The sequence below is a fragment of the Lytechinus pictus genome, chromosome 3 (genome assembly GCF_037042905.1).
Source record: "Lytechinus pictus isolate F3 Inbred chromosome 3, Lp3.0, whole genome shotgun sequence".
Lineage (NCBI taxonomy): Eukaryota > Metazoa > Echinodermata > Echinoidea > Temnopleuroida > Toxopneustidae > Lytechinus > Lytechinus pictus.
Window position 1 is genome coordinate 57,832,914 of NC_087247.1, and position 27,371 is coordinate 57,860,284.

General features: G+C 35.6%; 1 protein-coding gene across 1 annotated transcript; it reads right to left on the reverse strand.

Moving 5' to 3' along the window:
* Positions 1–10,624: 10,624 nt before the first annotated feature.
* LOC129256920 (protein rolling stone-like) lies at positions 10,625–25,717 on the reverse strand. Its single transcript, XM_054895137.2, has 3 exons — positions 25,323–25,717; positions 24,585–24,825; positions 10,625–21,421 (listed from the first exon to the last, which is right to left on the reverse strand). The coding sequence occupies exons 1-3, from the start codon at positions 25,410–25,412 to the stop codon at positions 20,841–20,843; spliced, it is 912 nt and encodes a 303-aa protein (XP_054751112.2). The 5' UTR covers positions 25,413–25,717; the 3' UTR covers positions 10,625–20,840.
* Positions 25,718–27,371: the final 1,654 nt, after the last annotated feature.

Genomic DNA, 27,371 nt, shown 5'->3' on the forward strand with positions numbered 1-27,371 from the left:
TCAATTAACTTTGGCCATAATTCAATAAAAACATAAATAAAAAAAAATAAATAAAAACTTTGGCCATAATGGGGGTATTTGTTGAATTACCATAAATTTGAAAGTTTATTGATCTAGTTCATAAAACTTGGACATAAGAGTAATCAGGCATCACTAAACATCCTGTGCGAATTTCAGGTCACATGACCAACGTCAAAGGTCAATGAACTTTGGCCATAATGGGGGTATCTGTTGAATTACCATCATAACTTCGAACGTTTATTGATCTAATTCTTAAAACTTGGCCATAAGAGTAATCAAGTATTTTTAAACATCCCGTCCGAGTTTCAGGTCACATGACCAAGGTCAAAGGTCATTTAAGGTCAATGAACTTTGGCCATGTTGGGGGTATTTGTTGAATTACCATCATAACTCTGTAAGTATATTGGCCTAGTTCATAAAACTTGGACATAAGAGTCATCAATTATCACTGAACATCTCATGCGATTTTCAGGTCACATGATGAAAGTCAAAGGTCATTTAAGGTCATTGAACTTTGGCCATTTTAGAGGTAATTATTAGATTGCTGTCATAACTTTTAAAGCCTATAGATATAGTGTATAAAATGTGGATATAGGGGTAATCAAGTATCAATGCACTGCAGGTGAGACCGCCAGAGGCATTCCAATTGTTTTAAATTCAGTACGACATCATATGCTTCCCCTCCCCCCTTGGCCTCTTCTCCCCCTCCCTTTTATTTCTCCTCACTTCCATGGTCCTGGGAAGCGGGGTTGCTAAAACACCCACAAGATTTTTCCTGCGTGTTTTATACTCCATAGGCAGTCTCCCCTGGAATTCTGGTAGTTGTGGCAAAGTGGATTAATGTAACCCAAATGTCCTTTATTTGTAGTGAAAATTATTTTTTTTATATGGTCAAATTTCTTGGGAATAAAATGATCTTAATTTTGTAGTGTTTGAAACCCATTTTTTTTTTTTGCTAGTCAAATTTACATCAGCACCCCCTGTAAAAAAATCGTTACCAGGGCCCTGTTCATTTCCCTCCTTTATCTTCCTATTGTGCCTTCTCCCCCCCCCCCCTTATTCTTTCTGACCCTCTTCCTCTTTAAGTTTGGTTAAAGATGAGAATGCAGTTCCAATCTTTGTAGTGTTTATTGATTTGCTTGCCAGCTGAATTAAATTTTCCAGCTAATATTCAATCATGAAATATGGAAAATGTATTAATGATTTTAATCTTATTTTTATCCCTTAAGCTATTATACAGTGCGTCCCACAAAAAACGAAACCGAGATTTATCGATGATTTATCATAACTTAATCACAAATACAATAGACAAATGACCTACCATTTTAAAGCTTAGAATCTCCTCTTTCATCTGAAATTAATAAGATTATTTCTCATTCAAGCATGAGTGAGCAAAAACAATTTGAAAAGGGGATACCAAAAAGTCACTTGGCGGGCCGTATCTGGGTTTTAAAAAGAAAACCACATTTTTAAAAAGTTCAATATCTGCTCTTTAATTTGATACCTCAATTACAGAAAATGGTCAAGAAATAACAAAGTTCTGATTATTTGAAATAAGGCTTGAATTTCAATAATTTCATAAAATGAAGAGGTTTTACAGGTTAGCGTTCAAACTCACTCGACACTCCGTTTTGTTGACGATCAGCCATGCATTAAGTCTTTTGTTACCGTGCGATAGCTTCAGTGGGAAACCGGTGTAAACACGTTTATTTAATGAAATTATGGAAATACAAGCATTGTTTCGAGGGATCATAACTTTTTTACTACTTGACCATTTTCTGTGATTTAGGTATCAAAGAAAAGAGAAGATATTGAACTTTTTAGTCATGTGATTTTCTGTTTGAAATTCAGATACCCCCCGCCAAATGAGTTTTTGGCATCCTTTCTTCGAATTGTTTTTGCTCAATCATGCGTGAATGAAGAATAATCGAAGTAATACCAGATGAAAGAGGAGATTCTAAGCTTTACATTGGTAGGTCATTTGTCTATTTGATTTATGATTAAGTTATGATAAATCATCGCTAAATCTCGGTTTCGTTTTTTCTGGGACGCACTGTATAGTACATGCATTTCTTTTGTAATTCCGCTTTTTCCTGAATGTTGGTAATGAAATATAAGCATTTTTTGTATTAAATACAAATGATTGTACAGTGAGATTTACGGAAATACGATTAACATTTGCATGATAATGTCGTGAGAGGGCGCAAGTCAATATTGGAGGGAGGGGTCTTTTGAAATTTGGTTTTGAGACAGATAATTTGTGTTCCTTTTGTAAAAAAAGAAGTTGGGTCTTACCAACATTTTTTTTAATTGTCCTGAAGTTAAGCCATTATGGGAAGAGATGAGTAAAATATTTCAACTGAATGAACTTGGCAGTGACAGGTGGAAAAAAAATGTCATGGGGATGCCTGGAAATACAAGAGTAACTTTAATAAACTGTATTATATTCTTAAGTATATTGTTTTTAGTTCAAGAAAACAGGGAATATTGCCAACCGTACAGAAAGTGACACATTTGGTTAAACAGTATCGAGATACGGAATATCAAATAGCGTTTAAAAGGGGGAAGCTGGGGGTGCACTTAACAAAATGGGAACAAATCAATGCATAGCTTTCTTAATACTATGGATGTATTGGTTGCTTCTTTTTGTTTCTGTTTTGTTTTGTTTATTCATTCAAATACAGATAGTTATGCCAGAGCAAGATGTATCGTGTATGGGTGTACGTGTGTAGATGGATGTGTGAGTTTTGTGACGGGGGGGGGGGGGGGCTGTGGGTGGTGTTGAGTTGAAGTGAGCTTGTGTGAGTGTCTGGGGAGAGAGATGAGGGGGAGGGGGGTAAGGTGAGTGCGTAGGGACGTTTTAGACTAATAACCTTCCTCTAATTAACCTTTGAAATCTTTTTTCTTGTACAATTAATATGACTGTGCAAAAGGGATTATTTCTATTCAGAGAAAAAGTCATCTTTTACAAAGTATGTTTTTTTTATTTGTCGATTGATATGGTTTTTCCCCCTCTGCTTTCACATTGTTATGGAAGAGAAATTGGGCAATTAACTTTATTTGTAATCATTCTAAAAATATTTGTAATCTCATTGATATTGATATATTTATTTGTATCGTATACATGTACAGAATCTTGATTTATATGAATTGTGATTGTAAACTTATTGATTTGAAAGAGGAAGAAAATAAAATATTATTCAAAAAAAAAAACATGCTAGAAGATCTATGATTCTTAAAAATACCTTGTGCATTGTCAACACTTGCCATGAATGCTCTTTTGGACATAGTATAGCTTGTACCTAATACGCAGCATTACCATATAGATCGTTCAAAGCTTATAATGCTATCATTAAAAAATGTATTGTTATTTTTACAACGATTATCACAAAATAGTGATGAATATTCCTCATCACTGGCTTTATCAAACTGTGCGTATAGTATAGTGGCTCTGTAGTTAAAATTCTTTGACACTTCAAGAAAGAATTATACTTCTGTTTCACTGTTGTATTTATCATTGTTTGCCTTCTGTGTTCATTATGATACTTAAAACCATGTTTTTTGTCTTTTGTAGAACCAACAAAGATATTTTATTGAAATAAATCAAATGTCAAAGGATTGTTATGTAAGCTATGTTAAGATCTCTTGTGTCTTGGTCATTTCATACATTGTAAGTTTAAGAGAGATTAGGTTGGCAATGCATTGTTATTAACAGGGAACTTCTATTCTTTTTAGCTTTTCAACACCTGTACTTAGACAGTGAATGGATAAAAGTAATTATAGAACCCCATTCATAATGTTTCTCAACTTAGAGATAGATGTGAAAGGACAAGTTCACCTCAACAAAATGTTGATTTGAATAAAGAGAGAAAAGTCCAACAAGCATTGCACTGAATCTCTTAAAAATCGGATGTAAAATATGAAAGTTATGACATCATAAAATCACACAGTTGTATGCAAATGAGGCGGCTGATGACATCACCCACTCACTATTTCTTTTGTATTTTATTATATGAGATATTTAAATTTTCTCATCCTGTGAAAGTTTTGTTCCTCCCTGAACATGTAGAATTACCATTGTTCAACATTAATAGTCTAGTCAAGTTGGTCCTTATTGTCTTAAGGAAATTGAAATATTGTTTAAACAATAAACAAAAGAAATAGAAAGTGAGGGACGTCATCGATTTCTCTCATTTGCATATCACTGAGTTGTGCATAATAATAGCTCTCCTGTGAAAAATAAGCAACACTTTAAAATGCCCCGATTTTGATGAAATTTTCAGTGTTATGCTTCTTTGATTTTTTTTTCTATTTATTCAAATCAACTCTTTTCTTGGTGGACTTTACCCGTAAATACTTCACACATCCGATGAAAATGCCGTCTGGAAACCTTTCCATTTTAGAACAGAAAATGTGAGTGTGGAGTGGGCACCAAGACCATCTTTTTCCATTCTGTTATGCAATTAAGTAAGTCTATCAAGGAGACCGAGAGACAAATTAGACCGAATTACGTCAAAATAATCAAATTTGGGCATGATCAGAGCATTACAGAATAGTTTAAAATATCTAGGATACATGGCTTTGCGGATCGACGTAGATATCTTGAAATATCTTTAGCAGTGTGATCTATATATTATGTGCCTTTCATGTGACAAATTATCATCGAGTATTGCACCTATAGGTACTTACAATCGGACATATTTATCTCGATTTTCCTATTGCCAATTTTTCCCGACGGGAGCGCAGATATACCGACGATGTCCAGATTGTGTGTGTGTGTGGGGGGGTTATCACAGCCCATACATCCTCTTTAGCTACGGCTCTGATTCGTACATCATTTTGGCGCCCCCTCCCCTAAAGTTGAATATGAATTTTGCACCCTCGCCCCCTAATGAGAAATTATTTGGCGCTCCGGTCAAACACCAATTTGGCGTTCCCTTCCCGAGTTTAAGGTCAATTTGGCGCCCCCCCCCCCCATGTGAAACACGAGTTTGGAAACCCAGGTCAAACATGAATTTGGTGCCACCCCCCCCCCCCCATGTGAAACATGAAGGCGCCCCAAAGGTCGATCAATTTGGCGTCCCGCTCGTTTACCTTTCCCCTCTCTTTCCCCCTCTCCTTTCCTTTTCCCCTCCCCCTGGCCTTTTTTCTTGCTCTATTGCTCTTTCATTTTCTTTCCATTCCCTCTTCCTTTTTCTCTCTCTTTTTCTTTCCCTTTTTTTCTCTTTCTCTTCTACTTTCCCTCTGTTTTTTCTCCCTTTTTTGTTTTTCCCCTTTTTGGCGTCCCATTTTCGCCTATCCAAGGGCACTGGCCCGAGGCCCCCCTAGAATACTTGCATTGGTAATACAACATGTGTGTTCATGAGGATGATGCTGCATGTAGAAAAAAATAGCACGTTGTTTAAGCCAGTCACTATAACAACACATCGTTTAAACTTTTAAACAACTCGCTTAAAAGTTTAAACAGCGTTTTTACAGTGTGTGGTCAATGGTCATGTAGGGGTCAACAGATATGACGTTGTGTCCATCCGTTTTTCAAGTATTGTTCAACTTGCTCTCATTATCTTCATATCTGCATCAATTGTGTTTTATAATTGGTACAAATAATCATTGGGTAATATCACATTGTTCTTGAGGATAATAAGGTCAAAGGTCATCTAGGGGCCAAAAGCTCATGTTTATTGATCGCGAAATTAGGCGAGACTCGTGAACCACCTTGTTCCTTTCAAAATCAATTCTCAAAGACTTGTGCTTGGAATATTTGGTTCCAGAAGGCGAAGGTTAAGGGCCAACAAGTGCTATTCAACTTTTTTTTAATTCAACGTTTTAGCTGTCTTTTTAGTCGTCTTCAAATAAATTAAAGGAGTATGTTTCCTCTAGGGAGAAAGGGCCCTTGAAGTTGACTACTTATTCCTTATTCAAAATGTGAAGTTAGCTACTTATTTCCTTTTCCTTATTCAAAATGTGAAGTTAGCTACTTATTCCTTTTCCTTATTCAAAATGTGAAGGTAGCTATACTTAATCATTTTCCATATACAAAATACGCTTTTCCTTATTCAAAATGCACTTTTCCTCAATCAAAATACACTTTACCTTTTTCGAAATACGTCTTTCCTGATTCAAACTGCATCTTTCCTTCACAATAATTTTTAAAAAGGAAAAAGAAATAGCTAACTTGACGGACCTTCGAAAGCCATAATAATAATAATAATAAAAATAGGCATTTATATAGCGCCGTCTATCTAGAAACATTCTATTCCAAGGCGCGTTGTTATTATTATTACCCCGGCTTTAGCTTAGTCTGCTATGCAGACTCTGAATGGCTCGTGAAGTGGGATCTGCAGCTGGTTTGCGAAGCAAACCAGCCTGAAAGGGCGAGCGAAGCGAGCCAGATCTGCAGGCTCTAGTAGACCTAGTCTGCTATGCAGACTCCTTGAATCAGCTGTGATACACACACTGCAGATGTGGGTCTACAGTTGTAGACTAGCTTTAGCTCGAGCTGCCTTTCAGCGCTCATGCATTCAAGGAATTAATCCTGCCGGGTACCCATTCACCTCACCTGGGTCGAGTGCAGCAAAATGTGGATAAATTTCTTGCTGAAAGAAATTACGCCATGGCTGGGATTCGAACCCACGACCCTCTGTTTCAAAATAAGAAGACTTATCCACTGGGCCACAACGCTCCACAAGCCATATCATACAGTAGAGATTTGCTCAGGGAATTTACCATCAGAAGAAATGATATCGGGGGGGGGGGGGGTTCTACTACAATAGTTTTCTACGCAAATCATGCATATTATGAAATTTTCCTCTGCTTTTATTGAAAAATGACACTTACTCAATCCTATCTCACGGTAAAAAAACAAATTGTTTAAACTTTTTGAAATTGCTTAAACTTTCATTTAATTTCCTTTACAAGAACTTGTTTAAAACTTTTAAACAACTAGTTCAAAACTTTTAACAACTTGTTCAAAACTTTAAACAATATTTGTTAGATTGACTGGCTTAAACAACTCGCTTAAATTTGTTTAACGTTTTTTTTAATACATCGTTCTCACAATAAATATTAAACAAGTGGAATGTCTCTGGCAGTCTCGCCTGCATTACGCGATTCAATATAGCAGCAGTCCTGACTTTGAAAACAACTATTGAATAATTATTTTTAAAACATCATTCTTGTAATAATAAAATACCATGTTCATTGACCCTAAATGATATTTGACCTTAAACTCGCACAGGATTTTCGGTGATACTTGATTGCTCATATGTCCAGGTTTCATGGACTATATAATAGATCCATAAACTTTCAGTATATGGATTTAAAAAATATCTCAACGTGGCAAAAGTTCGTTGACCCTAAATGACATTTGCGGACCTCAATCATGTGGCCGTATACTCAGCAAGGATGTTTAGTGACACACCGTTACCCTTAAATCCAAGTTTCATGAACTGAATCCATAAACTATTAAAGTATTGTGACGATACATTGGTTAAGATTTCGATGTTGATTCCCCCAACATATTTTAAGATCATTGACCCTAGATGCCTTTTGAACTTGTGGCGCACCGAGCCTTTCGGAGTGGCGCGTGGGAGCCGGTATAGAAAAAGAAAAAGCATTAGAAAATAAAAGGTTGATCTACTATTAATCTGGAATTGAGGTTTGATCATTTAATTACAAAGGGAAAATAAAAACTCAGCTCTTTTGAAATCTAAATGCTATTTGATTTCCTCTGATTTGTGTAATCTAGCATTCGATAACGCCTATTATGGAGGATCTATTTAATGTATTCATTTACGATTGGTACGAAGAGTCAAAGACTATGTACAAATAGGCGGCGGAAGCGGGGGGGACGGGGGGGACGTGTCCCCCCCCTAAATTTGAGGTGGGTGGGACGATCCCCCCCCCTAAATTTTTCGTTGATGACCTTTTTTTTTTTCTTTTTTTTTTTGCTTGTCAAATTTTTTTGTCGGTCCCCCATAAAATTTTGGTTGATATATAATCTTTTTTTTTGCTTGTCAAAAAAATTTGGTGGTCCCCCCCTAAATTGTTTGGCTTCCGCCGCCAATGCATGTACATAATATGTGAACATAGATTTGTGAACAGTGATTTTAATAATAACAATAATCATAATTACATTTTATTTACTCAGGGTAGCCATTTCGGTTAGGGACTTGCAGCGGGCCCTGCATTTCCATGTATGTTATTACTACCCTTCTCCAATCTAAATGCTGAGCGCCAAGCAAGAAGGCAGAAGGTTCCATTCCTATATATTTTTTTTTTATGACTCTGTTGGGGATCGAACCCACGGCCTCCCGTTCATGAGGCTGACGCTCTACCACTAATCAACATACCCGGTTTGCTTTTCAAACACGACCCTCATCAAGAAGAAAATTTAATACAGAAACATAATAATTAACACTAATTTGAGCAAGTCACTTATCATTTTTTTTAATAAATTGTGTAGTATGTTGGTATTTTTATATCTTCTGTTGATTGAGAACCCCTGTCGGCCATTTAAAAGGCTTTCTACTTATAGGACACGTCCACCCCAACAAAAATTTGATGTGAATAAAAAGGGAAAAATCCAACAAGCATAACACTGAAAATTTCATCGAAATCGGATGTGAAATAAGAAAGTATGACATTTTAAAATTTTGCTTAATTTCAGAAAACAGTAGTTATATGCACATCCTGGTGGGTATGCAAATGAGGAGACTAATGACGTCATCCACTCACTATTTCTTTTGTATTTCATTATATGAAATAGAGAATATTCAATTTTCTCCTCATTGTCAAGCGAGACAACGATTAATTCCTCCCTGAACATGTGGAATGAGCATTGTTTCATACTATATGATTCAGTCAAGTCGGTCCTTATTGTCAAATCTATAAAAAATAAAAATATTGTATAATTCAAACAATAAAAAACAAAATAAATAGTGAGGGACATCATCGAATGTCTCATTTTTGAGTTGTGCATATGCCATATCATTGTTTTGTGAAAAATAAGCAAAACTTTAAAATGTAATAACTTTCTTATTTTACATCCGATTTTTATGAAATTTTAAGCGTTTTGCTAGTTTGATTTTTCTCTATTTATTCAAATCAACATTTTTCTGGAATACTTGACCGTTAAGCTCTTCAGGTGATCCTGCATCCCCCCAATACCACAATATTTCGCTCGTCGCGTGTTGGATAGTGGAGCAGTCCAGATTCTCAAAAAGAAATTTGGCGCTTCAAAAAAATTAATTGAGAATGGCTGGTCTATATACTTCGTAAGTTATGAAGACATTAAAAAAAAACTTAACCTTGGTCCAGATTTCAATGTTGACGACGCCAGGGGGGGGGGGGGAGTCAGTCAAATGCATTGCTGTACATATGCGTGACCAAAGTATTTCCAAACACCCCCTAAACGATTTTTTTCTCTGTGTGCAAAATAACCCCCTAAATAAGTTTTTCGCGGGCATCATTTACACATTTTGGCCCCTAAACAAGTTGTCGCCAGAATATGACCCTCAAACAAATTTCGTCTACTTATAAGAATAAGCTTGAATCGACAAAGCTATATTCATGGGTATTGGATCATGGGAATTGCATACCCCCCCCCCCCCCCTCGTGCAGTTAGGGATAAAATACCACAATCGGGAAGAACCCGAACACTTTTCAGAAACGAGGAGGAAAAAGCCCTGGGGGAAAAGCCTGGGCATGCTGGGGGGACATACCCTAAACACGTTTGGCTAGTCTTAAAAAAAGCTTTGGAAAAAAACATACCCTAAATACGTTTGACCCCGCGATTGACCATTGACCAGTCTTTTAAAACCACCTTTTAAAAAAAATCAGTTATTTTGATCCCTTAACGAGTGCACGCGCGGCCAGCGTCCAAAACTAAAAAACACCCCTTTAAAGGTCAAGTCCATGCACCCCGGAAAAATGTTGATTTGAATAAATAGAGAAAAACCAAACTAGCATAACGTTGAAAATTTCATCAAAATCGGATGTAAAATAAGAAAGATATGACATTTTAAAGTTTCGCTTATTTTCACAATTTTTCACAAAACAGTGATATGCACGATTCAGTAACATGCAAATGAGACAGTCGGTGATGTCCTTCACTCACTACTTTTCTTTTTTTTATTGTTTGAATTATACAATTTTTCAATATTTTACATATTTGACAGTAAGGACCAACTTGACTGAACCATATAGTATTAAACGATGCTGATACAAAAGAAATAGTGAGTGGATGACGTCATAAGTCTCCTCACTTGCATACCGACCAGGATGTGAATTTCACTGTTTTGTAAAATTATTTGTGATAGGTCTATGGTAAAATTAAGCAAAACTTGAATATGTCATAATTTTCTTATTTTACATCCGATTTTGATGAAATTTCCAGCGTTATGCTTGTTGGATTTTTCTCGTTTTATTCAAACAACTTTTTGTTTGGTTGGACTTGTCCTTTAAACGCGTTTTGGGGTCATACAGGTGTACAGCAATATATTCGACAGCCCCCCCCCCCCCCCCCCCGTGATGACGTCGTCGCCTTCGGAATTGCGGCTCTGCTAGGCAGGCGAGACAAAAATGAATAAGCAGGAAAGTCAAATTCTCAAAACTAAAAAAGGTATTTATTTCAAAATGTAATTTTTATTACAATTATTTAAAAAAATATTTTCTCATCACCTAAGTCAAAGAGTTTGTCTCTTACATAATGGTCAGTATTATTCGATGTTATATAAGTTACAATTGAATGGAAAAGTGAAACAATATACTGATCATGCATAATAATACAATTCAAAATTGTGTTGGGCTTTTGATGGAGCGCTTGGAACTTTTTTTTTTCTTTCAAAAGCATTTATTTAATTATTTGCATATACATATCACTTTAACATAAAAAGAAAACATTGAACATAATCAAATAATAGACAAAATGAAAACGATACAAATATTTCCCATTATAGTTTTTGTTCATTTCCAGCATCTTACCCAAATCTGGCATATTGTCTACTCCTTTGTAGTTACGTAACAACATTGATTTATACGCAGTCCAAAACGCTATATTAATGACATCGTCTTCTTTTTGTTTCTTGTTTTTTATCAAAGGATCGACATCAATAATAATGTGTTTATTAAAGACTTTAACCAAATTATGTGACTAAAAACTTTTATTCAATTTACTTGTGATCAAAGCATGTGTTATGTCCTCTTCTATGGCAACTATTACAATTTGCATCTTCACTTATACGCCATTTACATAAGTTTCTTTTCACAGGCAATAAATTATACCGTATTTTGAAATTAATTGATCTCAGTTTATTTTCTTTTACTGTTAACGAGTTTCTTTCGAAACAAATATTCCAGACTGTAATCATTTTCGAAATATTTTCCCCAAAGAAACAACGTGAATTTGACACTTCAAGGACGTATAACATTATTGAAAAAGTATTTTGAAGGTACTTGATCTAGACATTTTACTGAGTACCTATTTTTATTTTTTTTAGGTTTAGGTTCTCTAAAAAAAAATTAAAATCAAAGTTTTTCTAAGTATAGCTTGTTTCAGTTTTGAAAAACAGAAACATAACAGATCTATAAATTTCTACAAAAATGAAATTTCTGATACATCTTTAAAACCTCACATTCACATTCAAAATGTCTTCCATGTAGATTATTGTACCATTCCCTGGAAAATATTGGCGATTCATTAAAAACAATATGATTAAACCATGAAATATTATTTTCTACCCTATGTTCTTTTCTGAATTTCTTTATCAATCAGAGTCCGAGCTCGAATTATTTTAACATGAAATGACGGTATTTTCTTATCAAACAATGGGGTAACATTGTGAACCCGAAAGTCACTATTTAAGGTTAGATTAAGACTTCCAAAATGCTCAAACCAATAATTCCCAAGTGTTTTCTATATAGAATTTGCCTCGTTTGTTAACCTTCCTAATCACTTTAATCTAAAACTGACTACTTTTTTATGTATATCAACCATTTTCATACAACCTTGTCTGTAATCTTTGATAACATCACATCTCCTAACCTTTTTTATTCGTGAGTTCCAAAGGAATTTGAAAAACATGGCATTCAGTTTCTTAACAATTATTGATGGAACTGAATTAAACATAAACAAATAGACTACTTGCGCAAAAACATTTCACAGTCGTCACTCTACCAAATAATGTCAAGTTTCTTTTACGCCAATTATCTAGGATACGTTGCATTTTCCAACTTATTTTCCCGATTTGTTTTACATTTGTAAATGTCAGATAAATGTCATGTAGCACCCATCGATTTTCTTTTCTACCTAATGCAGTTATTTCTGTTAATTTTAGGATTAATTCTCTACCAAAAGTCCAAAACCTTCTAATTCAGTTAAATCAATTTCAAATGATCTATCGTCCCCAATAAAAAAAAGTTGTATCATCAGCATACCGTAATACCTTTAACTCAAAATGGCCATTGATTTCATCAGAACAAACACCTCTTCTATAATTATTTTACATGTCTTGTTTGCAAAGAATTCAGCTGCAATCACAAACATGAGTGCCGAACGAGGGAAGCCTTGACGTATTCCTCTTTGCACTTGAAACTCTTTTGTTATCCTGCCAATTACAATGACTGAACTCACAGTACAAAGATCCAATTGCGAAATTCTTTTCTAGGCATCTCATTATTAAAGATATATTTAATACAATCAAAGGCTTTGGTGAAATCAGTCATCATATTTGCACCTTCAACATTCTTTTCAACCCTCCTAAACTTGTGTTTCCATTATATTAGTCGTTAAAATCCTTTGTAATCTCAAACATTAAAGCTAGAACTGTTGCAATTATTTTGTAGAAGTGTAATATGGTCTCCGGTTCTTTAACTCGTCCCTGTTTCATTTGATACTGTATAAATCAAAGTTATGAGACCTTTTCGTTGTGAAGGCGATATCTGTCCATTTATTCCCTAATTCGACTCTCAATCGTGAATAAATTATTTCCAGTCACGCCTCACTATCCTTAAGCACAACCAGTGCAACAACATCAACACCTGAAATATAAAACATTTATATACTTTACAAAAAACATACCTGTTTCGAGGGGAGCACCAAGCTTCGACGGCAAGACAGCACGAACGGTACTTACTGACGAATGTACTGAGGCCTCCCTCTGAGTTCAGATCTCGAAGAACTCATCAATGTACTTTACATGCTGTAAGGCCTATTCATCCATCAGAATTCTCTTTGCTCTATCTTCTTGCATCCAGTCAATCGTCCACATATCCATCCCGAATAAGACGTCCGTACTGTGCTGTGTCGAACTCGGTCAGTGAATTCCGAATCGTTTAGGAATTCAGACACTCCTCACGCAAGCATTGTTATGCTAATCGGATACTTCTGCTAAGAAAAGAAAATGTATTTATTCCCTAATTCGACTCTCAATCGTGAATAAATTATTTTCAGTCACGCCTCACTATCCTTAAGCACAACCAGTGCAACAACATCAACACCTGAAATATAAAACATTTATATACTTTACAAAAAACATACCTGTTTCGAGGGGAGCACCAAGCTTCGACGGCAAGACAAGCTAAACTTATAGCTCCCCCTCTCAGTCAATCAAAGAACGGGTAAACAAGAAAATGAGTTACACGACGCAATCATTTCAATTTAACCAACTTTAATTGTATAATGATAATAATACATGTCTCATTCAACAATCTCATCGAACGCCTACAATCCATCTTTAACAAAGTTATACGTATAATCATACTAGGCTGAGGCTAATTTACCCGGTATAAAAATAATTCTAAAGCCCCAAATTCATAGAAATTGAAAGACAATCCTTCATATTGTCTTTAATATATCCATCCTTAGCAGTCTCCGACCTCCACCTACCTTGTTTCTTAAACAACCTGTCTGGAACACCAAAGTTCGCTGCTGCTGTGGCTCCGCCACTTCGGAGGCTATGCATGCCAAAACTCTTTGGATTCAACCCTACTTTCGCCAACGCCTCTCTCAATAATTCTAAACATCTAGTATAAGACAACTGTCCACGTCTTAACTTGTAACTATTACTGGATTTACAGTAATTTAGAGGCCTAAAAAGAAATACTTCATCAGAGGCATCGTTAAGCCCCGCTGCAATCAAATATTTCCTCAAAGCTAATACGGGGCAGGTGGGGAATTTGTAGCACCTATAAGAACCCATGCTCCTTGCCTGTAAATATCGGTTTAGCTTTTCATGATGAAAGTATTCACATGAGACAAATACAAGTCTAAATCACATTTACGAATATGTATCATTTCATCAAATCGTAGAATGCCTGCGTAGGAAATCAAAACCATAGCACATAATCGAATATCTAATAGACTCGTTGAAGATCCATACTTCTCAACAACTGCTTTCAAAATGTCTGGGGTTATAACTTCTTTCTTAACGATCGGTTTGTTTCGTAATTTCTTTAAACATTGTAAAACAATATGTATGAACTTGCGATCACAGGGATTAACATTCATCCTTGGCTTGCAGTCAAAATGCCACTTAATGGCGTAAAAAGCCGATTCTATCCTCGAATAAGGAGCTTCTCTTTGATACAAATGAATAAGATAGCGACTAATATCTTCTGGTTCTGCTGTGTCAGAATTTACTTTATTTTGCTTACACTAATCTCTCCAGGTATTCAACGCTCTGTTGTATTTACTCATAGTGTTATCAGCTCTCGAAGCTGTCAAGACCTTGTTCAAAGTTATATCATATCCTTCATGGAGAGAATTTCTGGATTTAAGAAAATTTAAACAAAACTTATAAGCTGGTATATATTTATCTCAACACAATATATTCAAATTGTGATAAATTCTCAAGTTCAGTCATTCTTATCAAATTCTCAAAATTTAATCACTTCTAATACGTTTTACAGCCATGACAGCAAAATTAAACATTAACTATGCAGCTATCCTCAAACCAGGTGGTTTTATATTTTCACTAAAATTTCAGTATGAAATTCATTAGATCACAATTCCATATCATAATTCGTTTCAATCGTCTTGAAGGCTTAGCAAAACAATAGCTTTGGGATTCATTTCCTTTGCGAAAATGTTTATTTTTGCCTTAAAACACTTGCAAAAAACTTTCTGAAACATTTCATTCACAAGAATTCTGTAATTTTGAGACTTTGAATGTTTTCAATCATCACCAATTTCTTCATTCTGAGCTCCGCCGCCAGTAAATTATAACTAATTTGAGAATGAAATCTCATATCAATTCCTTATCAACCTTTACGATGGTTATCCTTTTACATAATCATAACATTCTCCAATTTCCATCACCACTTCTTTGCTCTGCAGCATAAGTGGATCCTAGCTATGCAGCTATCTGCCATGCGGCCGTGTAAAAATTACATGTTGCATTCCAACAGTATAATTTTGAATTAACCTCCATCAAATGGATTTATTACATACCAGCATTCATGTCAGCCATCTCTCACAAACCGTTTTTTTTTTTTTTTTTTTTTTTTTTTATTATTATTATTTCTGCCTTGAACGAAAATTCCTTGAGGATTATCAATTTTGAAGTATTCAGAGAATAAGGAACGAAAATCACTTTGTTCAGAGAAAAGAATCGGCCAGAAGGGTGCAGACGGCCAGAAGGGAACAACCAAAGTCCCCCTAGCAGAACAAAACCTTCAGATGCTTAAGTACTTGCCCTATACATGCTATACATTCGATAGGTGGAACCAACCAATTATTCTCGCCCGACCAATCACATGAGAATGGATCAACATGATCTATTAGGGGACACCAATATTTAGAATTGAACTTCTTAATTTTGAAATTAAAATCGTCCGCAAGTCTGTCCACAGTGTGAGGGCCCCAGATTTTGTCCAAAAATCCGACAAATTCATCTGACACACCCCAATCATCAAAATCTATCATGCGACTTAATGCATCTGCAAAACGGTTCTCCTCTCTGGGAGCCCAATGAACGTGAAGACTAATGTTGTTTCTTTTACACAAATCAAAGATGTGTAAACTCATCTCATGCAATTCTGCAATCATACTTCCTTTATTTACAATCGATCCTACTCCTTTATTATCACAGAGGACCTTGACAGTTTTATGTCTCATGTGAGATACAACTGTTTGCAGTGTCATACTTACTGACTTGAGTTCTCTCCAAGTGGAGCTTTTAACCATTTCAAACTCAAACCAATCTCATCCCATTTCATGCCTGCGCACTCAGAAACCCAGGCCCCGCAGCCTGATGGACTTGCATCAGAATAGATGAAAGTCTGTGGAACTGAATAAGCAGAAATAATGTTTACGTTAAGAATATGCAAATTCTTCTCCAGAAGAAGAACACGAATATTAATTCATCACTATTGATCACATTATGTCCTATCCCAATGTACCCTCCGGATGATTTCGTGATGCATAAATCTGGTTTTAATTTGAGTAACTGTGCCAAACACTGGATACAATGTATCTTTCCAACTATAACTACGATCCTTCGTTCTGAAACCTCAGGCAATTCTGCTTGAAATGAATCTGAACATAACTCAAGATCCTTCATCCTTCTTTCAGTAATCTTTATATAAGCTACTCTGCTTTCCCGTGGTATTCCTAACCAATCCAAACACTGGACAGGAGTCCATTGAGATATTTCTCAACATTTGGTATCAAACCTGCTTCAAGTAAGTCATTTTTCACCTTCTTGACCATAGTATCATACGAATCAAAGGAAGCAGCACGACCCAATCATCTATATACAAAAAAAAATGAAAATACCATTTCTATACGCCAATGATTAACGATAGGCTTAATCGTGTAATGAAAACAAAGGTAGCTGTTGCCAACCCAATGACAACACCTAAAAGGAGAAAAACCTTGTACCACTACCAAAATCCCAACTAAAGCCTACAATTTTTCATGCACTTGAAAAATGTAATAATGATGATAACCTTGCTTAAGTTCAAAGGTAAGCATAAAATCTCCCTGTTTTAAATAAGACATGACTACATTCCAGTCTTCAAGTATAATAGTGTTCTTCCACAAGTGTTAGTTGACATAACGTTAACCAAGAATCAGTCTCTTTTTATATCTGAACTCTGAATTGAATCTGAAAGGGGGTAACATCATGGGGTGCAGTGGTGGATTCAACAACCAAACCCTTTTTAATAATAATTCGTTAATGGCTTCAGAAACGAAATCGGGATCGATGTCAATGCTGACTTATCATCTTATTGTAAGGTAATTTGTAACCATGTTCATTGACATCTACAACAAATTGAGATGCATCAGTTGATTTCCAAATTGTAAGGAAGCATTCAATCTACCTTTAACCAAAGGTTCTGAATTTCATTGATCATACTCATAATTTCTCAAATAAAATTCTTCCTCCTACCCTGCACATCTTGTCGAATCAACACTAACGTTACTCGATGTTTCCCAACCGAAACAAATTCAACAATGCTCTGTTTCTGTATTTCTTACTTTAGAAGGGCCCGCTGACGGACCAGGAGTAGTCAATATATTCCAGATTGTTTGATCTGTGTCATATCTATGTCTAGGTTCATTAGTAAGAGGTGGAATTCAACCAAAATAACACATCTTTTCTTAACATATAATTATGGACTAGGTAGAATCAAGAATAGATTCCTTTGCTACGCCCTTCTGATCATTCTACTCTTCAGTTCTCAAATACCACACTTCGTCAAATACAGAACAAAACTGACATTTACCTTGCTCAGTTTGACCATGATCAATGGATCATTTATCTCATTATCTCTGAAGGATGAATCTTGCTGGGATCTTGCTTCCTGATACCTGGGCAACTTCTCCAGTGCCCATGTCTACCACAGGCAAAACGTTCGTCGGTGGTCTGAGGCAACTTGCATACCCGCGCCAACTATTTTGTACATATAAGTTGGCGACACTGCCAAGCGAATATCGATTTCTTGACCCAAAGGGTATACGAAATAAGTTGTCGGAAGTAGTAAAAGAACCTTGAAAATTTCCAACATTCTTGCCCAATATAACCTTTGTTTGTTGAACGAAATAACTTACGCTTTCTATTTACACAAGCCTGAGCTTGCCTCATTCTTTTCTCCCTCATCAGTATTCATCCAATGCGGACCAACCTAAAATATAAAAATGATCTCTATATATTTATTTGATTAATCTCCCATAATTAAGTCATAAAGTAATTCCGCTGAAAAACGAACAGCTTCCATTAACAACATAAGGCCATATCTATTATGTACAACCGTTCATAAATTTCAAAAGCAATAGCCTAGTTTGGAATTTTCATTCATCTTTATCTCACTAACCTGCTTCAGATTCATCTGCTTTTCTGATATGTTTCTTCCTTTTAATTATATCTGCAATACCTTACTTCAGCAAAGCAAGGGCTGCGCCCGCTGCTTACCTTACTCTAATAAGGCAAATTTCTTATCCAACTCCTCCTGGCGTCTAGAATTATATTCATATTGAACCTTATTACCTTTCGAAAGACATCTCCGACGCCCTTTTTTAGTTGTAGAAGCTCCGCTGACCCGGGCAATGTATCGAGAATCAACATAATCAAACAGCCAGCCCAATCTTTAAACGAGCCAATGCTTCCTTTGTAGCATTGCTTACAAGAAGGCGAAGAGACTCCAGATTATTGAGTAAAATTTTCTGAAACTGCCTTTAATTTGTGGCATAACCCGAGGTTAATTTCTTGATTCGCCATTATTTTATATTTAACATCGAATCCAAACGTAGATCTATTACGATAAGGCCTATAGAGTTTAACACGTGGAAGAAGCGTTGAAATAAGACGTCCGTACTGTGCTGTGTCGAACTCGGTCAGTGAATTCCGAATCGTTTAGGAATTCAGACACTCCTCACGCAAGCATTGTTATGCTAATCGGATACTTCTGCTAAGAAAAGAAAATGTATTACTGAATAACATACAATCAACTTTGTCAGTAATGGTCTATAGTGTGCCTCCCCACCACCTCAAGTTATAGTGTGTGTTTTTTTCTGAAAAAATACCATGCCAACTTTGGGTAAGCGTATAATAGATATTTAAAGGCCTCGGGCTTTACACTTAAAGGAAACAAGGATGATACTTTGAGCAATGGTATTCAAAGATCAATCATTGGAAAAGATGGTGTTTTATGTATAAAATGCACACTTGATATGAAGTGATTATGATAATTCTTATTTATCAAGATGCATGTTGAAATAATTCACAGATATAAGCACAGAACAATGACGAATGTGCCTAATATAATATATAATAACATCACACTCAAACAAAAGTTTAAATAGAAGATATTTTCGACTTTGTTTTCCCTTAAGTTTTTCAATATAGCGACACTTTCATATATATATACATAATTATATATAATATATATATATATATATATATATATAATATACAGTGCGTCCCACAAAAAACGAAACCGAGATTAATCGATGATTTATCATAACTTAATCACAAATACAATAGACAAATGACCTACCATTATAAAGCTTAGAATCTCCTCTTTCATTTGAAATTACTTAGATTATTTCTCATTCACGCATGAGTGAGCAAAAACAATTTTAAGAGGGGATACCAAAAAGTCATTTGTCGGGCTGTACCTGGGTTTCAAAAAGAAAACCAAATTACTAAAAAGTTCAATATCTGCTCTTTAATTTGATACCTCAATTACAGAAAATGGTCAAGAAATTACAAGTTCTGGTTATTTGAAATAAGGCTTGAATTTCAATAATTTCATAAAATTGAGAGGTTCTACAGGCTAGGGTTCAAACTCACTTGACACTCCGTTTTGTTGACGATCAGCCATGCATTAAGTCTTTTGTTGACCATACGATAGCTTCTGTGGGAAACCGGTGAAAACACGTTTATTTAATGAAATTATGGAAATACAAGCATTGTTTCGAGGGAACATAACTTTTTTACTTTTTGACCAATTTTTGTGATTAAGGTATCAAATAAAAGAGCAGATATTGAACTTTTTTAAAATGTGATTTTCTTTTTGAAATTCAAATGAGTTTTTGGTATCCTTTCTTCAAATTGTTTTGCTCACTCATGCGTGAATGGGGAATAATCTAGGTAATATCAGATGAAAGAGAAGATTCTAAGCTTTACATTGGTAGGTCATTTGTCTATTGTATTTGTGATTAAGTTTCTGGGACGCACTGTATATATATATATATATATATATATATATACATATATATACATATATATACATATATATATATACATATATATATATATATATATATATACCTACATTCATACATACATACATACACCCATATAGATTTATATATTGAATGGTTAATGGTATTCGTCTATTGCCAATTCGTCCACTCATCACATGGTCTACCTTAATTTAGTATAATGCCATTCTGTCCACCAACATCCTGGTAACCATTTAGTCTAATACCACCTAGTCTAATATCCACTTAATTTACAAGCATTTCGCCCAATTAAAACTTAAGTCCAATTCGACAAAATGCTGTATGGACTAAATGGATTATTAGACGAAATGGTGAGTGGAATAAATTGCCATATGAGACCATGTGGATAGTGGACCAAATGACAGTAAGCGAGTTGGTAATTGGGCGAATTGGCATTAGACCAATTGAAAATAAACGTATATAGATGTGTCGATCACGTGTTTGTGTGTGTGTAACCCAAAACCCTAATATATTGGAAATATCTTTAATCTAATCTTTAAAAAATGTACACATTATAGTAACCAGTCACACTTTAATGACAATAATATTTACACTTTCGGAGATGCAATTTTTTGGGGGGAATACAATTTTTTCAATCTGAAGAAGTAGAAATTTCAGAATCATGATGTGTGTAGCATTGACAAAAGCTCCCAATTGCAAGACGAATACGATAAATTCCATAGAAAATCAAATGAAGAACAGGTGCTGCTACCAATACAGTTAATACAGCTATGACTGCCGATCTACTAGCTTTCGCTTTCCAATCCAAAGAACCACTGTAGATATAGGTTCCACCACTGGGATTTCGCCCACCGGCTGCGTAGTAAATGGCGGTAAAACAGAAATAAATAAATGCGACGAGCATCACGTATACCATGTGTAAGATACGAATGGGTGTGGCCACCAGAATGGTATCAATAAACATGAGCACCATGGCGATACCATGGACGTGTACATTGAAGACATGGATGACAGTAGAGCTTGAATCATAAACCAGCGCATAAAATAGAATGGTGACAAAGACTGATGCCGCACAAGAGTATACCTGGCAGAATCGTTGGAGTTGTAAATACCACGGAGTAGATTCATCTCCTCCTGATGGTAATGCGATCTCTACATCTGTTGTATTGGCATTGCTCATCTCAATTTTTTCACCAGATTTATCCACATGGCCTGTAGATTTAGAAGAAAACATAAACAGAGCGTTCTTGAAGAAACAATTGTATTTGTGCTGTTAGCCCTCCCTTTTTTGTTGGGGTGGGAGGATTCAAGTCCCAGGGGGGCCACTTCCATTGACGAGTGGATACCATGTGCGACCACGGGGTCTCGAAAAGCACCCTAAACACGTATTTTTCATATTCTGAAAATGCACCCCTTAACAAGTATTGGCGTGTGGGGGGGGGGCACTTACATTGACGAGTGGATACCATGCGCGACCAAACAAACATGTAAAAATGATGTCTTTTTCAAGATAGGGCACGTTACGTACGTAACGTGATAAGGGTGTCAAAAACACAAAAATAATGAAAAAAGGGTATCTATTACGCTAGGAAAGCTACGTGTTTAGGGTCAAATTTGCGGAGATGATAAAACAAAATTAAAATGTTTTATAACGGATGTCTTTTTTGCCCCAACACTACGTGTTTAGAGTCCGCTTTGCGAGAGGTGTGGAAGCTTGGGGTCGTACTAAACCAAATGATGTGTAAAGGTAAAACCGACGACCGACGGACCCGTGACGTACAATAAAATATCGTTGTACTTGCTAAGGGGTTCATTTCAGGGAATACTTGCCAAGAGTATCGTTTTGTTTCCAATACTTGTAAAGTAAAGGTCAAAGGTCACGACCTTATAAACCGCTCCAATACATTATTTGATGCATGTTTTGGATTCCTCTCTGAATTTCCTAATAAATGGTACCTGTTTCATGAAAATTGATCAACACGTTACGACGCAGTGGCCATTGAAAGTTGAAGGTCACGCCCATTTTTGTCAAAACAAGGAGAAAAGGGCGGGCCGTAGCGCGAGAACCGACGGACCAATTGGACTTATTTTTTTTGTTTTGTACGTGGGCCATGGTGAATTTTATGTGTACCAAATTACAACAAATTCTGAGACGGTCGGGTGCAACCACTGGGTGAATCCAGATGGAATGACCCTATACAGTGGCATCACTTTTATTTTCTTTCATACCAGTAGGGGAAAGAGGTCGGATGGTTAAAAAAAAACATTAAAAAAGGCAACTAGCTCACCATAACAACAAACTAATTGGGGAATGCAATAAGAAAACAATCAAGTAAATTCCATAAAAATAGTCATTTTAGTTGATTAAGTGGGAATTAACAACAGAAAAAATGGTAATCCTATTATGTATCATCCGCGTATATATTAAGGTGACCGCACATCTTACGATTGGTCTGCGACTCGATTTTAGAATTAAACGTAGTAGAATTTGATGCCAATATTGAGACTTGGAATATCTTACTGTGTAATGTTCGAAATCATCGTACGAATGCCTATATTCAAATTTGTGACTATGCTATCATCCTTCTTAGAATAAAAGCAAATATGATATCTAGTCGTAATGACGTCATAGCAGTCGTACGATTGGCTACGATTTGAAACTAATTTGGCCTTTACTCCAAAATAAAGGCATGCAATCTTTCAAAATGGTTATATTAGTATTCTTTCAATTAATTTTAGCCTCAAATAAAATGATATGTTCCATTCACATTTTCATAAAATGAGCAAAATGCGATTTGTTCCAAAATCGGATCGCGAACAGTCGTAAGGTGTGCGGTGGCCTTTAAAGGTCAAGTCCACCCCAGAAAGGGTTGATTTGAATCAGAAGAGAAAAATCGAACAAACCTAAGACTGAAAATTTCATCAAAATCGAATATAAAAAAAGTTATAACATTTTAAAGTTCTGCTTATTTTTCACGAAAATATTTATGCACTACTCAGTGATATGTAAATCGAGTCGATGATGTCCTCATGATTTATTTTGTTTTTTATTGTTCGGATAATACAATATTATAATTTTGTTTCCAGATTTTGCAATATCAACTTGACTAAACCATAAAATGTTAAAAGCATGGATGTTCCACATGTTCAGGGAGGAACAAAACTTTGTTACACATGACAAAGTTATATATTTCAAATATTTCATATAATAAAATACAACTAAATAGTTCATGTTTTGTGAAATTAATGCCATAACTTTATTATTTTACATCCGATTTTGGTAAAATTTTCAGTGTTATGCTTGTTGATTTTTTTCTGTTTTGATTCAAATCAACTTTTTTTCATAGCATTTGATTAAACATTCCAACCAATAAATTGTTAAGGATCAGTATTGTCAAAAGTGGTATATATATGATACGATAAGTCGATAAGACCCTATTTATTTTTGAACAACTTTGCACTAAAAATAGTTTTCCAATATATCAATTTTCGAAGCGTTTGCGAAGTATTATCTTTCAAATTACGGACCTTTAACTTCATAAATTTGATGTGGAAAATAGTGATTTCACATTAAATTTGGTTAAGTGAGTGTATCTAGAAAATAGTACAGAGAAACGCTCATAAAAGTGTTTAATCATTTGACATTGTATTCTAAACCAAAAGTTATGATCATTAAGGTAGGCTCCATACTCTTTCAAAACTGAACAATTTAGAAATTGAAATACGCTCGGGATACGCTCACAGATTAACATCAAAACATTAGCAGTATTTTGGCTCGGGAATGAGTTAAATCAGACTTATGACCGCTATTATCAGGGTTTAATATCAGAGATGTGGTTTGGGTCCCAATCAATTGAATTGAATTATGATGGTTTGGTCATAAAACCGGCTATAATAACTTAATGCTTTAAAACATGGTGAAGGTTAGTTGGAAATGCAGTGAAATTGATATTATATGACGTAGGTCTATACTTGATGAGATGGACGTAAGGGATGATAGGCCAATGCTATCAGACGTATCATCGTTTCCGATCACTCGATCTTAAGTACTCTAACCTTTTCACTTTTGACCGGGTAAAATGATGACTGCCAGATCGATTACGCACATTTCAGTGTTAGGACTGTGGATCATCACACTCAGTGGAGGTGTCAAGGAATACAATGGTTTATCCCCTTCCTTCTCTCTCCCCAACTCCGAAAAATTGCTCTCGTTTGAAAATTCAGTTCAATTGTTCCTGCTTTTTGTTAATCAGTTGCTAATATTTTCTTCCACTGATGTTTTGGTTTATTTTGCTTGTAACAAAATTTGTGAAGAAATGCCCCCCCCCCCCCTTTGGTTAATCCTGGCTGTGCCTCAGATTTTGTTTCTACCTACCTTTCTTTTCGTGCCCCAGGTGCCAGTAGAAGGTATTGATAGCGGCGATGATGAAATAAGCCAAGACGAAAAGATAGGTCCAGTTGGAGATGTAGATTAACCATTTCGCCTTTGTGTCTACAGTACTGTAGAGAGGCTCCCTACCCCAATATACCAAAGTGAGAATTACGAAGACTAGCTGATATATAGCTATCGCTAGACGATATATCATGAAGGTCCATGGCATTCCAAGCCATCTGCCCTGTGTAATCAGAAAAATCAGAACTGTCTTTTAAAATTTGTGGTAAAAAAAGTATGTGAATTGTGAACTGTTATGTGGAGTTCTTGGATATCAATATCATTCTCATTGTCAATGCCAACATGTTTATTCAGTATTCACCCTAATCAAACAGCAAACGGTTGTTTGGTTTTCCTGCCAGGCACAGTGGGTATTTTGACACACTATACATTACAAATCACTGGTGAGTTACTGAAAATTCTTAAAATGACACCGATCAAAGGGCTTCTCCATGCCATCAGATCAAAAGTCAATCATGTCACTCCACAATACTGTAAGGGCATCGATGTTCTATAGTAAGCTACGTGATACATCCGGCACACATCCACATTTCTTCAGATATCACAGGATAACCATACGGAGATAATTATGTCCCCATGTATGGTAATGACACCGTGACGAATGTGAATAATTAGTCCTATAAGTGTCTAAACATGATGCATGGAATGAAATACACTTACCTGGGGTGTTACAAATAGGTTTGATTTCGTTCCTCCAAGTAAAAAAGCTCGACAACGGAATTCCTGCTTTAAAGTTTCCAAACAGCCCATCTTTTAAAAGGAATACTCTTTATCTATATAGTCCTTCTAAAATAATAATACTGCGCTTCTAAATACTAATCGTAAGTCTCTCCGATGATGACACTGGTATAGTTATCTGTCAACTGACGAGATAGTGGTTTCTTCGTGTTCGCGATCCTGTTTATTCGCTTTTATACGTAAATTTCAGATCAGTGAAAGGCGTGTCTAAACTAGGACAAAAGAGTGACTCCATCACAGCGACGTCGTGTTCATACAAATAAATATGTGGGCCGGTATGTGAGGCAGTGATCTGTGTCCTATCCTAAACAATTTCAATTACAGATCAGTGATCACCCGCTTGTGGTCAACAAAATAAGAAACATAAAGGTTGATCATAGCGTGGGTGTCATTCGTGTTTCAATCGATTCACTGTTGTCAAGCGAGGCATAAATGGATAACACAAGTAAATGACAGGGCCTGCGTACCCGGGGCTGGGGAATGAAGCCCCCCCCCCCCCCCCACTTTTTTCCGAAACCGTGCACGTGCACAAACGTAAAAATTACCTTCTGATTGTGATTTTTGCATTGTCAGCCTCCCCCTTTCAAAACCGTTCCGCGGCCCCTGAATGATAGTTCTGTGAACAGAAAATATCAAGCGAAGATGGATAATCTTATCCGAGCCTAATTTTGAAAGCAATAGACCTATATGTATTAATGATCGTCTTTTTTACTCTCATTAATTTCCAAGGAATAAGATAACACAAATTAGAGGGTGATTGACTTCAGTAAAAACGATCAATTTGAAACTCGTCAAATTCTATTATGTTTTTTTTTTAATAAGCTGATGAAAGAATATTCAATGAAATAAAACTAACGCAATGAGTGATGCACAAGTTTTATGTGTATTAAAGGGGAAGTTCACCCTAAAGAAAACTTTGTTGTAAAAGTAGCAGAAAAAATAGTAAAAAATATTGGTGAAGGTTTGAGGAAAATCCGTTAAAGAGTAAGAAAGTTATTAGAGTTCAAAGTTTTGGATTTGTGACGTCATAAACGAGCAGCTGCCCCATGTGTTATGTAATGAAATGAAATGCATGAATTTTAAATTTTGTATGGTTCCTGATGACTTAATTTTATTTTCTATTCATGATCGGGTGTGAAATGATTTGCCTATTGATATACAAAAGGTACAGTGAAAACCATTTTCAATTTTCTGAGAAGATCACATTTCTTTGATTTTTTTACCATTCGCTATGTAGGAATGCTGCTCGCATATGACGTCACAAATCAAATAATTGAAATTCTAATAACTTTTTAATTATTTGATGAATTTTTCTCAAACCTTCGGCAATATTTTTTATTATTTTTTCTGCTATTTTTACAATGAACTTTTTGTCAGGGTGAACTTCCCCTTTAAAACCATAGTCTGATTTAGCAATGTTGATTATAGGAGTCTTGCATGATTCCCGTTACCCATTTCTTTATTGGCCAAATTTTGGAGAAGATTATAACGCTTGCCATTCACAGGTGGATACTTACAAAGAATGTTGCTGACAACAAAACCCCGTTTAGCGTGTCAAATTTTGGGCCTATTATGGTAACTTTGCCATCCAATTACGGTAACAATACTCATCAGCCAATCAAAATCAAGGATTCCAAAAAAAATACAATTGGATTGTGCAACGGGGCCCAAGGAGTATGTTCGACAGTTACTGAGCTTGGAATATGATAAGAATTGGAAGCTTGAAAGTATATTAGTTATTCATTTCGCATATTAAAAAAGGGTAGCCCCAGACAACATTTGTTGGTTTTCATCAAGCCCTTATAATAAACAATACATAATATATACTGTTGAATAATACAAAGCAAGTATGACACTAAATATGGGTAAAAAATTCAATATTATATAGTGACTATTCAATATAAACAATAACAGAGCTTACAGAAAATTAAGTCTATACAGAAGCAATTAATATAAAGGCAAGTTTACTTT